The 13,219-nt window shown below is 38.8% G+C and overlaps 3 protein-coding genes across 16 annotated transcripts in view; 2 read left to right on the forward strand and 1 right to left on the reverse strand.

The window, feature by feature from the left end:
* CHST8 (carbohydrate sulfotransferase 8) overlaps positions 1 to 5,095 on the forward strand; it is a 175,791-nt gene extending 170,696 nt beyond the window's left edge. For all 4 annotated transcript variants that reach the window (XM_035337175.1, XM_035337173.1, XM_035337172.1 and 1 more), the window contains exons 3-4: positions 1,519 to 1,556; positions 3,673 to 5,095. In XM_035337175.1, coding sequence (XP_035193066.1) covers positions 1,519 to 1,556; positions 3,673 to 4,821 — 1,187 coding nt within the window. In that variant the 3' untranslated portion in view covers positions 4,822 to 5,095. The remainder of the gene's footprint in view (positions 1 to 1,518; positions 1,557 to 3,672) is intronic.
* Positions 1 to 13,219, forward strand: part of KCTD15 (potassium channel tetramerization domain containing 15) — a 207,883-nt gene that overhangs the window by 126,649 nt on the left and 68,015 nt on the right. The gene's annotated exons all lie outside the window — the stretch shown is intronic.
* The window catches only part of LOC118172975 (bcl-2-binding component 3, isoforms 3/4-like), a 48,567-nt gene that overhangs the window by 21,419 nt on the left and 13,929 nt on the right, over positions 1 to 13,219 (reverse strand). For 5 of the 11 annotated variants that reach the window (XR_004753949.1, XM_035337185.1, XM_035337192.1 and 2 more), the window contains exon 3: positions 1,178 to 1,260. Coding sequence is in view for 10 of the 11 variants with exons in the window: in XM_035337185.1 (XP_035193076.1) it covers positions 1,178 to 1,260 (83 nt within the window). In the remaining variant the exon portion in view is untranslated. Of the gene's footprint in view, positions 1 to 1,177; positions 1,261 to 2,740; positions 2,836 to 7,901; positions 8,041 to 9,337; positions 9,463 to 13,219 lie in introns of those variants that run through there. The other 6 variants (XM_035337189.1, XM_035337190.1, XM_035337188.1 and 3 more) reach the window with 4 other exon arrangements.

Consider the following 13,219-nt stretch of genomic DNA (forward strand, 5'->3'; position numbering starts at 1 on the left):
AAGCAAAGAATCATTTTTAAACAGTTACTCATATCCTACCAGCATTTATTTTTAATTTTTCAAAGCACAGAGTATGAGTGCAAAAAATTTGTCTCTAAAGCAAGCTACCTTTATGAAACAAGGCTACAGAAACAATCATAGGAAAAAACAGCTCTCATACCTGCTCATTAACATCTGTAAAGCCTAATGCAAGGTAACCAGTTTTAAACGTCTACAACCCGGACAAGGACATGATAGACTAGCTCGGTTTCTCCTTAGAATATACATCCTTACTTTATTTTCCAGCTAAATGCTTGTGCAAAGGAGCTAGAAGGTGGCTTAACACTCCTGTAAAATATCTGGAACCTACTTCTGGTGAAGTAAAAATAATAATATGCCCTTTGCTTTTAGTAGTCACAGAATTGCAATATTCCCCATCCACCTTGAGTTTATTGCTAACAAATTGCTGTAGTGGAATTAAAGCTCAAGCATGAGCCAAAAGAGTGATGAGCACTGTTAGATGAGCTCTAACAGCATAGAAATAGCCTTAGCAATCTGACTCAGACCATTAACAATGGTTTGTAGTTTTGATAAAAAAACATGATTAATCATGTAAGTTGGACTAACTACTTTAACTGCAATAAACTAAAATTGAAACACTGTGCATGCCTAGTTCTTCACAAAAATTTTCATAGTACCATGAAAATTAATCTGGACTGAACTATTCCAGTGATGTTTCCACTTACAGTGGAAGGTGTTACTGTAATTGTCCTTGCCAAAATGCTTTGGATTTGTAATGCAGACTGAAGCAACTGACAACAATGCTAGCAGTGTTCTAAGTTGAAATGCCCTGAAATAATTGAAGTGTTTCCTATTATTATACTTAGTAGAGATTAGGAACAGCAAAGATCATACACATCTCCTAGAGCTGCCTTCTAGAATTTTCGCATCTTTATCATTATATTTTCAAGTAGGCTCCACTGTAGAAGCCAGAAGCTTCGGCAAAATATAGTGTGTGTTTTTACTCTAAACTCTGCAAACATTTCCTTACTTACCCATAACTCCATGGTGCATTGCTTTGGTTTTACAACAAAGGACTGTACTCAATGCAAGCTATTATTACGATTAAGTCAAACTGTCCAAAGTTTGAGAAATTTTAAAATGTACACAAAGAACAGCATTTATTCAGAGCTCTAACCTGTGATCCGGAGTTTCTTGTTCTTCTGTTAGCCTGTTAGCTAAGGTTAAGCAATCACTTTTCTTCCATCTCAGTTTCCCCATCTGTAGAAGGGAAAAATAAAAAATAATGACATTTTATACCTTTCACAAGTGCTTTGACATCTATAGAGTCCTTCAAAGGAGTGTTGCTATGAGCTACACATTAATTTCAATTCATCATTGGTCTGTATCATTGTATTAACAATAACTTTTATTTCCGTTCTCCTTTTAGTAACTGAGATGATACACACTGATATTAGTCAAGAAAAATTAAATTGTTTGTATTTTTAAGTAATGACTGTAATTTCTTTCTTTGTTTAGGGATAAAATATAACATGGGATTCCAGCAACCAAAAAAAGTAAGTTTCCACAAGTATATAAGGAAAATTGCATCCATATTCAAGTACAGAGTACGGATAGAGATGGTTCAGATAACACCACTAGACTAGAGATGAAGCACTGAAATGGAATGATGCATCAAAGTTTTGTTATGAAGTACAAATTTGCCTTTTAAAACATGAATTTTATAAGCTACACAACCTTAGTTTTATTAGTTTTTTTCCCTAGAGTGGATATTGCTAACAGATACTGTAAACTTTGCATATTAATATTGTGTGAAATCACACTGAGCAAATGAGTGTCTTGAGAGACACTTCAAAATAGGCTAAAGAAAAATCCTGGTGAAATTCCTCCATCTAGTGGCTGCTAGCACACTGACAGCAGCAGTGAGAGCCCACCGCAGCTACTCACGATTTCAAGCCCAAGTGCAAAGTGTGCTAAGGAACAACTACACAGCTGCCAGCCAGTGTCAGTGGCTGATATCACTGCATCTATACAGGTCCAGCCTGACCTTCTGGATGACGAGTTACATTGACAGAAGACATTCAAATCATGGCATTTGAGTTTCACAATACCTGTAGGTTATCATCACCAGTACTGTGAATATCTAGGAAGTCTGACTTTGATAGCCTTGAAATACATGCCACACCACGAGTAAATAAGATTGAGTTTCTGCCACTATGCAAAGGGTACTAGATAGAAATACCGTGTCACACCTTCTGCTTTACCTAGACAAAAACTTTAATACACATTTGACTACTGAAAGCAACCTCTGAAGATAAGAGCAGACAGAGTACAACAATCACTCCTGACAGCTGAATAGGGCCTCAGTTGGTTTCCCAGCCAGCACATCACACACCACCTCTACCTGAACAACCAGTAAAACAGTTTAGAAGCCAAAGTTCTGCTACAAAAATTTGCACAATACTCTACGAGTTTTGTTTAATACTGATGTGTACACTTTAAAATTCCTCCAATATCTTATTTTTGAAACCGCTTAAACGCTATTATGGAGCAAGGAGACTGAAAAAAATCTGAAGTTTACAATTTATAAGACATCTAAATAAACATGAAGTGTTTTAGATAAGCAATATGCATTCCACAGCTATATCTGTGTCCTCTTTTGAAATATTCCCTGGGGTTTAATGTGCCATTCAGCTCCCAGATGACTCCTCAAAACAGGGATGACAAGGAGTTAGAGTGTCCAGGACCTAACTTCAGTCACAGAGGCACAGGCCTGTAGACAGGGATTTAGGTTCAGGTGCTTTGAGAAGCAGGAAGTGATGGAACATATGCAGGCTGTGTGCCGAAAGTAGTATTAACCAGTGAGATCCACCTGATGAAAGAGACCAGGTTCCTGAAAGCCCTTACCATGGACCCACATCGCTTACTGCGTTCACTCCCCTGCTCCCACGCACAGCTTCATTCTGACTCCTCCTTGCTGCTCATCAAGTCTTAATTGCTCTGGTCCCAAACTCATCTCACTCGTCTCCCTTTGGGTTCCCTATCCATGTGCTTTCACCAAGTCCTCTGCCTCTCCACAAAGCCTCCATTTTCTCACTGCAGTCCTTTTTGCTTCCTTCTTCCCACTCTTGCTCCCCGCACATCCTCACTCCAAAGCACCATTACCCTCCCTCCCATCAGCCCTGGAAGGCTTTACTCTGTGCTCAGTGCAAAAAGAGCCTACAGAAAGAGCAGGCGATGGGGGGAACAAAGCAAATAAAACAGATGTGTGTTTTATTGGCTGTTTATTTATTTCCTGTCTGTTTTAAAACAGACAACAGGCAGTCTGGAATGATTAAGTCCTCAAAATATACTGAAATTTCCACAATAAGTATTTAAGACAGCATATCTAAGACAAAAATCTATCAAAACCTAGGTGCAGACACCACACAAAATCTAGTGAAACCCAAATCTGAACAGCACTTTACCAGCTCAGGCTCATCTCAGCCTTTGGATTGAACATAAGCACAGGGCAAGACAAGAAAAGTCACTACCAGTGTGTGAGCGCAGCACCGAGGACTCTCAGCAATGCACTCCGAGCTGTATGAATAGATCTACATTAAGTTGCACAAGCTGTTAATAGTGACAAGCAGTTTCTCATTTAGTAACATCTTTCATCTATTTTTCCATCAGGACTGTGTTTCCAGCAATAACCGGGAGAGAAGATTAAGAAAAAATACTGCAGATGGAATAGCAACAGTAAAGCTGAGAGGTTCATTACACCCAGCTGAAAACGTGCCCACTAAGCTTCAGAGCACAGACAGACAGCAAAGCAGCATAACGTTTGGGAAAGACTACCAACAGCAAGGTGAGGAAATTAATTCTATCAGGCTCCATAAACGGAGGAGGAGATTCGTAATTAAAAAGAGCCCAATCCTTATTTCCATGAACAGCTCCACTTTCAACTTACCCACACTTAAATCTGAGGACAGAAGTAACAGCAAGTGGAAAAGTCTCTATCAGATCCAAAGCAAAAGAAAGCAAATAATGAGGGAAACTTGTTCGAAGTACAAGAGTAATAATAGGAGAATCATCACTCCTTACCATGTTTCTAGAATATTTGTAGAAGATAAATACAGAGTTCTGTACTGTGAAGTACCAAAAGCTGGCTGCTCTAACTGGAAACGGGTGCTCATGGTTCTCAACGGGCTGGCTGCTTCCACAAAGGACATCCAGCACAACACAGTGCACTACGGAAACTACTTAAAAAGGCTGGATGGGTTTGATCGCAAAGGAATCTATCACAGGCTCAACACTTACACAAAGATGCTTTTCATACGCGAACCTTTTGAAAAGCTGGTGTCTGCATTTCGGGACAAGTTTGAACATCCAAACAATTACTATCACCCAGTTTTTGGCAAAGCTATCATTTCCAGGTATCGTGTCAACGCCACCAAAGAAGCACTAAGGACAGGCTCTGGTGTCAAATTCAAAGAGTTCATTCAATATCTCCTGGATGTACACAGGCCAGTGGGTATGGATATCCACTGGGATCATGTCAATAGGCTTTGCAGCCCATGCTTAATAGACTATGACTTTGTTGGGAAATTTGAAAGTATGGAAGAAGATGCAAACTTCTTCTTGCACCTAATTGGTGCTCCACAAAATTTGACTTTCCCTAAGTTCAAAGATAGACACTCCAATGAAGAAAGAACTACCACTAAAATTACACAACAATACTTTGCACAGCTTTCTCCTTCTCAAAGACAACGGAGCTATGACTTTTACTACATGGATTATTTGATGTTCAACTACTCAAAACCTTTTGAAGATTTGTATTGATTTGAGAGCTGGGACACTTCCACGATCATATCAGCTGAATTGCATAACAAATCCAGGTGGCTTCTGTTTATATACACTCCTCTGTTAGTAAAGAATTGGTTGAAGAGCAGGAAAACAAACTCAAAACAGAACATAAATGGTTAGTGATGTTTACACCTTCACCTTAAATGCCTCCTTTTTCAAACCATTTTTCTATAATTTCTCCATGTGAAGTGTATGTATATACATGTGTAATACTATACACCAGGGCTCCCAAATAAAGCACATAATTTTCTGTGCTGGTGTGGCTTGTGTTTGCACTGGGAGGATAGTTTGAAACTGAATTCAATGCAGATGACAACTCTACAGTGGAACCAATATTTTAAGTTCTTTACTGTTCAGAAAAGCAAGTCTTTGAAAGTTACAAGGTATCAAGAAAAAAAATACACTGAGAAATATGTATGTTTCATCAAATTCTGCAAAGCATGAAGCCATACAATGAACAGGCATATTTGAAGTTGGTCATATAGTTATTTTCTCCTGAATTATGAATATGAGGGAAGTATCACACCATTCAAAAACATCGGTGAAGACAACTAATACTCAGTCACCATGCGAGTGCAGTATTAAACCAGATGTTGCAATTCAGGGAGAGAGGACATGTTCTCCCCCTTCAGTATTTCCCTTACGGCAGATTCATCTGCAAGCAGATAAAATGCAGGCAAACATTTGCATCTTTATGCATGTTATTAAGATTCTTTTAATCCTTTGCATTAACATAAATCTCTGGTTTAATCTTTATAGTCACCAAGAGTATCACATCTTTCCTTTATAGTAACAAGCAGGAGTAAATGCAACTTCCTGTCCAACAGGATAATTCTTTTCTTTGCTGCAAACAATTCACACTATTTCAGTTGCAATTAGATTTGATGTCACAAGCAGAAAATATTCCAGGTGGTGTACTTCAGCTATTTGTTTTCTATACTTCATAGGAGACATTTTTATTTTGCAGAAGTCTCTTGTGAAAATGAAATACCAGACTTTCTACTGCTTTTCTAAGTCTTTACACCAACTCTGTATATGGTATCCTTGTCTACATGTTCTTTAATCACTTGAAATAAATGATTTCAACAGTTAAGTTGGAAGGTCATAATAGAACAAGTCTCAAACTCTACAATAATACCAAACTTGAATGCCTCAGTTATTTCTATAGTTTGCATTTTGCAACCAAGATCAGAATTCCACCAAAACCTGCCTTGTACAAGTGTACAAACACCTAAGAAACAGTTGTTTCCAGATAGTTTTGTAATTACAGGCCCAAATCAGTAAAAAATTATTCATAGTTTCATGCATCACAAGTATTTACACCACGCTTTCCCTACAGACATCCCATGTCATTTTTGCTTTGTAAAACTTTAGTAGGGGAAAAAATAGTTCAGAAACTGTTTGTACTGAGAATTTACTGACAAATGTTTCACGTAACTGATATTAGAATTTCATTCCTACAAACCTGTTCTGCTCAGAGAAGAGCTGTGTGTGTTAGGAAGGTAACAACTTGCATTGTTCCACAAAGTCAGTTAGCATTCCCTGTCTACCTCCTGCTCCTTATCACTGCCTTGCTGCTGCAACTAGCCTCCTGTCCTCCTTTCCACCCACTCAGGCACTCAATGTGCTCACATGACCAGGGAACAAACTTTTCAAAATAATTTTTTGTTAACCCAAAATAGGCTGGTGGCTACTCACCTGGGCTGTTCTGTCAGACGAGGGCTGTTGATAACTTCCCTCAACAGATCACACTGAGGGCATTTGGGGGAAAATTAAGCAGCTTAATCTCTTCTAGTGTAGAGAAAAGCATTTATTTTGATAGTGGTGGAAGAGTTTTTTGTGTCAATAAAACCACTGGGAATTTGAGTTATGCCATCCTTATTTAACAATATTAGGTGCTCTAAGAAGCTGTGGTACTCAAGCAGTATAATTTATTTACCTGTAGGTAAGGAAGCCACAAAGGCACCTAAACAAGGAAAGGGTATAATAAATATCTCAGCCCTCAGTTTATTTTTCAGGATCTGATTTTATAAGCTACCAAAGCAGAATGGTCTACCAGAGCACAGCACGTTAGCACTGCTCCCGCAGGCTAGCACCGAACTCGCTCAAACCAGTGAGTGAGCTTCCACTGAGGGAAGAACCACAGTGTCCCTTACTCCAGCACTGCTGCAGCAGAACAGAACATGCAGGCTCATAGCTTAGCTCCATGATGTGGTCAAAGCAAAGCTAGAAAGCATTTATATTCAGCCATCTGCTAGTTTTAGAGACCTCTAAGGGAAATATTAAAGAATTTAAAACTGCAGACAGATTCACAGAGACCTGACTTTCTCCTCCTACTCCCTCCTCCCTCACCCCACATTTTCACCTTAGTCTACATATGCACACAAATGGGTAGAGCCACAAGGTCATGTTTACACCTGAAAGACTTTGGTGGTAAATTCACACAGTGCTCACTGTATGAGTGGAGAACAAAATACCCACAAAATTGCCTTTCTTATATCAAGATCTGATGCTTTTTCTACCCCCAAGTGCTTTTTCACTCCCCCAAGTCTATTTTACTTAAAAACCTGTACTATTGCAACAGAAACTAATGGCAATGAGGAGAATAAAGTTTTTAATGACAAATGAAGATGTAGGTTTTGGCAAGATTTTATTTTAAACAATCATTTGTTAGCCCAGATAATGAGAGACTTAAATGATTTGTATGCTTACTGCAAGCTATATATAGGGGGCGGTGAATAACTTACAGAGAAAGTCCATTTTTTCAAAGTTCAGATGCTCTCATTTTTGACAGACACACGGAATAAGAAAGGTCCACATGCACAGGCTGCTTGTACTGCACAGGACGTTAATGCTTCATTTCTTTGCACTGTATCTCCCATTTGGGCAATGCTATTACTGACAATAGAACTATGAGCACAGAGCACACATCACATAGATCTATGTATAATTATCTACTTACATACATGCATACAAAGTACATAGAAAATCTGTGTAAATAAATTATACTAAAGGTATCTGCTAGAAGAAAAACTTTGGTGTAAGAATACACATATTAGTAGAAATATCCCCTCCATACATAAACTATAAAATGAATACAGGGAATATCAAACATTCATTGCTTATTAAACAGTTGATCTTTGTTTCTTTGTGCAATAATTTCAAGTCAGGCCAGCTCAAGTAGTGCAACATTATCTGGCATTCTGGATAAAAAGTTTAATTATTGCTATTATGGGCACTAGTTACTTGAAATTACTCCACTGACAGACATTTTCTTCCTCCGAGCAAGGAATCACACAGGTAGCTGGGCACAGTCCAACCAAACACTTGGAAAAGAAACATAACCATGCAAATCGCAGCCTAATCTATTTGCTTTAATTCCAGTGATACCAGAACAGCAGCATCTGCATGAAGCAGTAGGTTTTTCTTCCTCAGAGCACAACATGAGAGACAAGTCACAGCACAGCCTGCTTGAGCTGATATCGCTTCAAGGGATTATTTTCAGGTTGGCGTTATTTGTGGTGACTTCAAAGCCTCAGCAGGCACCTGCACACACTTGAACAATGACTTGGGAAGTGTCCCGGGCCTCATATGGCAAGATGCATGTAATTACTTTTCCATCCCAAGAAGGCAGCTACTGGTTAAGAAAGGTGAGCAGTTTTCTTAGCTTTCAGCAACTGTGCCTACCAGACAAGCCTATGAACAGACACCTCTAATGGCTTCCAGCATGATATGCTGGAGTCCAGTATGAGACATTTTACAACAGCTGTACTCGTGACATTTGATACTTGCCACTGGTAAGTCACTTTTGCCCAAATTTCTCAGACCTATCCATTCAAATAAAGGTGACAAAAATGAAACTACCATGTGTCTAGCTGCACGTTTAAAGTTTTAAGAATGGCAGGCACTCACAAGTTCCACTTTTCAATTAAATCCTCAAGTATGTGGAAGTATTATATGCTGGGGTGGTAAGGACAAAACAGCATAGAATATACTGACACCGAACGGGAAGACAGACATGATTAAACCTTGCTTATTGCAACCACACTATTTGAATAATGTATTATGAAGCAACTAACACAGTTAATTGTGACTCATGCCAGAGAATAAAGGTTTGCTATATGACTAGTCTAATAGAAACATTCAGCCTTTAAAATTGTATTTTCTGGTCTGTTTTAATGAAGGACTCCAAATAATTAGTTTAAAAATAACACTTTTGGAAGTCCCATGCCTACACCTAACTCAACAGACAATTAACTTGCATGTAGAAAGAAGCATAGATATGCAACACCTTCCACGTGGGCAAGTCTTTAAATGTCACTTTCCAGGCAGGGTGTACCACAGTGAGTTTTACCCAGCTGCATAAGTAAGTTCTTTCATGTCCTACAATCAGCACCATTTTTGCCACCAGCTTTTTTTTTTTTTTTTTAAATAAGCTGAAGACAATTGAACAGAACTCCAGCAGAAATCAATTTTTCCATTACATACCTACCTCGTGTGAGACTTGAATTCTTCTATTACAATACTGCTGGCCTTATGTTTCCCATTCTGCTTTATAAGACTATCCGTGATGTTTTCTAGCAGTGTCATCATTTTTTCTTGGAGCTTAAAATTATGCTGTCAAGTTAAGAAAAATGAAAGAGGCTTTCACAATCCAACTTTTCCACAGTTATTTTCCCTATCTAAGATTCCTGTCCAGATTTATTTTCACTTAATACAGGAAATTTCCTCTCAACATATCCAAATATAAGTAATGTCACCAGCTGCAAAAGGTGTTAAGATTATGTTCAAGCAGAGGGAGCAGCAGCATGGGAAGCAATGGCCTAAGGCGACCGCATTATAAGAGCTTGTCCCAACCCATTAAACACTGGTGGAGGTGGCTCCTTTGCTAACAAATGAAAGCTCCAGGCTACAGTTCACCTTCAGATACAGAGATATAGACTAATGTACATTTGGATCACAAGAACAAGTTATTTTATCATTGTTTTAAGTGTACATTCCGTCAGCATAATCATTTCTGGGTACCACGATGTAGCCACAGAAGTCACATGAAGGTGATGCCAGCCTGGGTACAGATGCACACGCTGAGGACCATAGGGCACGGTTTTAGCTGTCTGATTCTATAAAAGGTCAAACAGCTGAACTGTTTCTACAGTCTTCATTCACAACAACACTTGTACAACCAATAGTAGTAGTCATCGAGTATACTAATGCTTAGGGCGGGTAACTGGGAGAGTTGGCCTACTATTCATCAGGTCTAAAGTTATCTGACTGATACTGGATCTTATTTCCTACAACTGCTCTGCACATATCTCCCCATATCTGCTGCTGAGAAGTATTCAACTATTCCTCACACCAATGTGATCATTAGGGTTTTTCCATGGCATTTCATTCATTGAAATCAAGGTCTTATTTTTAATTAATCTATAGCAACAGCAAGGGTCTCAGCCAGATGTGTTTTTTATTCCAGTAATTTCTCCATTTATATCAGAAAAGGAAATTTAATACCAAAAGTCAGTCACCACAGCACAGGAAATCTGAACAACAGAAAATAGATAGAGCAAGAGGCTACAATATTTATACAGTCTAACATGAGAGTCCTCCACTGAAATCCATACAGACATGAATCTTGCCCAAGTGACACTGCATATACTCATCAAGGTGATGCTGTCTTTATAAATCATGCATACAGTGACCATTTCAAGCAGTGCAGAAAGCGTGGCAGACATGAGACAGGTTATCAGTCTGACAATTTATCCATGTTTATCTCTGCACAAAAGGATTTTATTTTTATCATATATAATTAGTCTGAGAACTTCATTAGATCATTTCACCAAAATTGAACATCAGGTGCATATTACAGTCTATGGAGCCCAGAAAGCAGGTCATTAACACAAGCATTTATCTCTGAGCTTTTTCATAGGGAGATTCAAAAATAGCCATTTGGAATGAAAAGCAGAGCCTAGCCATATTTGACCAAAAGCCACTGCTCAAAAGCATTCGAGAATGAACTGTAATGAATGAATTGTAAAATCAGTTTAAGTAAAATCCAAGAGAAAGGGATGGTATATACAACCTGAAACTCTGGAGATTTGATTACAGGAAGGACAAAGAAAAAAAAATGCAAGGCCAGCAAAGTTCTATTAAACTCCAGTAGTAAAAAAAAAAAAAAAAAAAAAAAAACACTCCATGTTTTTATTTCAGCACTACTAGTTCCAAAATAGCATCATGACACTGACCTACACATTTTGCCCAATGCTAACTGGACCACCATTACCCAGTTGCTCTGGAGTAACCGAGTTGAACAGAAAAGCAACTTGCTAAAGCTGCATCTGGGTAAGGCAATTGAATTATTTTTTTCTTACCATCTTTACAATCAATGCCAAAGTGACAGCAAGTTGAGTTAACTTGTTACAGTCTGGCTAAACAGGTTGCACATAACTCTGACTGCACAGGAGAGCCCAGCAGAGTCAATAACAAAACACTAATTTTGGACTAGCAAGACACTGAAGACAAAATTCAGTTCACATTTAACGTGGTACATACTCAGAAGTGTTGCATCTCTGATGAAACTGATTTCTAAATGAATGGGTTTTCATTGGTATCTGGACACTCCAATTAACTTGAAGGGCTTTGTAGTGACAGTTTAATTCAGTGACAAATGAGTTCAGTTACGCTGGTGCGGTTTAGTTGAACCCTTGCCCCCACCCATGGAAGATGCATTTTTAGTTATTTTCCAGAAAGCTGCATGGCCCAGAAAGGTCCCAAACAGCACATGCCATTTATCCATTTTCTACCCATTTCCACAAGAAGCTATTTCTCCCTCACTGCTCACATAAACTATGAGAAACTGATATCCAAAATTACTGTAAGAACTTGTTTTAAACACCTTCTCCCATTCCCAAGAAACCATAGCTTCAGCCACAGAAATCAGTTTCCTTGCAAATACATCTGGTTTGGCAAAACAAGCTGGAGTTAACACCTTCCAAAACCCTGTGCTTCCCAATCCAACTGACTTTCATAGAATGGTTTGGGTTGGAAGGGACTTTTAAAAATCATGTAATCCCTACCCCGTGCCATGGGCAGGGGCACCTCCCACCAGACCACATTATTCCAAGCCCCATCCAACCTGGCCTTGAACACTACCAGGGATGGGGCACCCACAGCTGCTCTGAGCAACCTGTTCCAATGCCTCACCACCCTCATAGCAAAGAATTTCTTCTGCATGTCTAATCTAGACTTGCCCTCTTTCAACTTAGTGTTAACACCCCCATCCTATCACTACACACCCTTGTAAAAAGTCCCTCTCTGGCTTTCTTGTGCCCCACCTATGGGTACTGGAAGGCTGCTATAAGGTCTCCCTAGAGCCTTCTCCAGGCTGAACAACCCCAAGTCTCTCAGCCTGTCTTCATAGGAGAGGTGCTCCAGCCATCTGAGCTTCATGGTTTAACGTGTCATAAATATATGACATGAAACAGGCCTGTCAGCTTTGAAAGTCTGTGTTCATAACAGGGATACACATTATTTGAGCACAATTAACATCTGTGGAGATACTCAGCCTCGCAAACCCAAGTTTGTGGAAGAAATGCTAATGCAAATTCAAGTATATACATCTGCACTTCAGTTCTGCCTTCATTGACTGTTTGATTGGTAATTAAGGCATACTTGGTTCCAGAGATATAGGAGAAAAAAACGCAATTCCCAAAGGAAGACATCAAATCTAAGCCCAAGGTTATTAATCACACTGCCACTAATTGTATATAAAGTATCTTTACCCCCTCCAAAGTTTTTTTTTCTTTAAACATTATGGGATTTTAAATATGTCACAATATTCTGGATATCTTGATTAGATCTCTTTTAATATACTGCCTCAATAATTTGTAATTTATTTAACACCACTATAAATCTCAGAGAAATGAAGAACTCTTACTAATCATTAAGATTAAGTAGAATTTTTAGCCTGCCTAAACTAGCAACACAATTTGATAAGGAGGATTTTTTTAAAAAACTGCCTTTCTTTTTTACTGCCTTCTTGTAATTAAAGTTTCAACCAGGGTCCCATTAGGCTGATACTGCTCCCCCTGTGAATCAGATAGACCCTCAAGTCTTCACATTTTCAGAGTTAAGTCTCACTGGTAACTAACATAGGGGAAGATTTTGACTAAATCAAATGAGAACTCAAAGATTAAAAACCTAAGGAATTTTGCTCCTCATTGACACATAATAAATTTTCTACATCATTTCCCCCCAATCCATCAAGATCACATGCTCTCACAAAACACCACTTTACAAGATTACTTTGCAGGGAAAAGTAGAAACTTACACCTATAGCCCCTGCATTCAAGTCAGGTAGCCAAAAATGCATCCAGGCTTG

This window comes from Oxyura jamaicensis, chromosome 11 (genome assembly GCF_011077185.1).
Source record: "Oxyura jamaicensis isolate SHBP4307 breed ruddy duck chromosome 11, BPBGC_Ojam_1.0, whole genome shotgun sequence".
In the NCBI taxonomy this organism is placed as follows: domain Eukaryota; kingdom Metazoa; phylum Chordata; class Aves; order Anseriformes; family Anatidae; genus Oxyura; species Oxyura jamaicensis.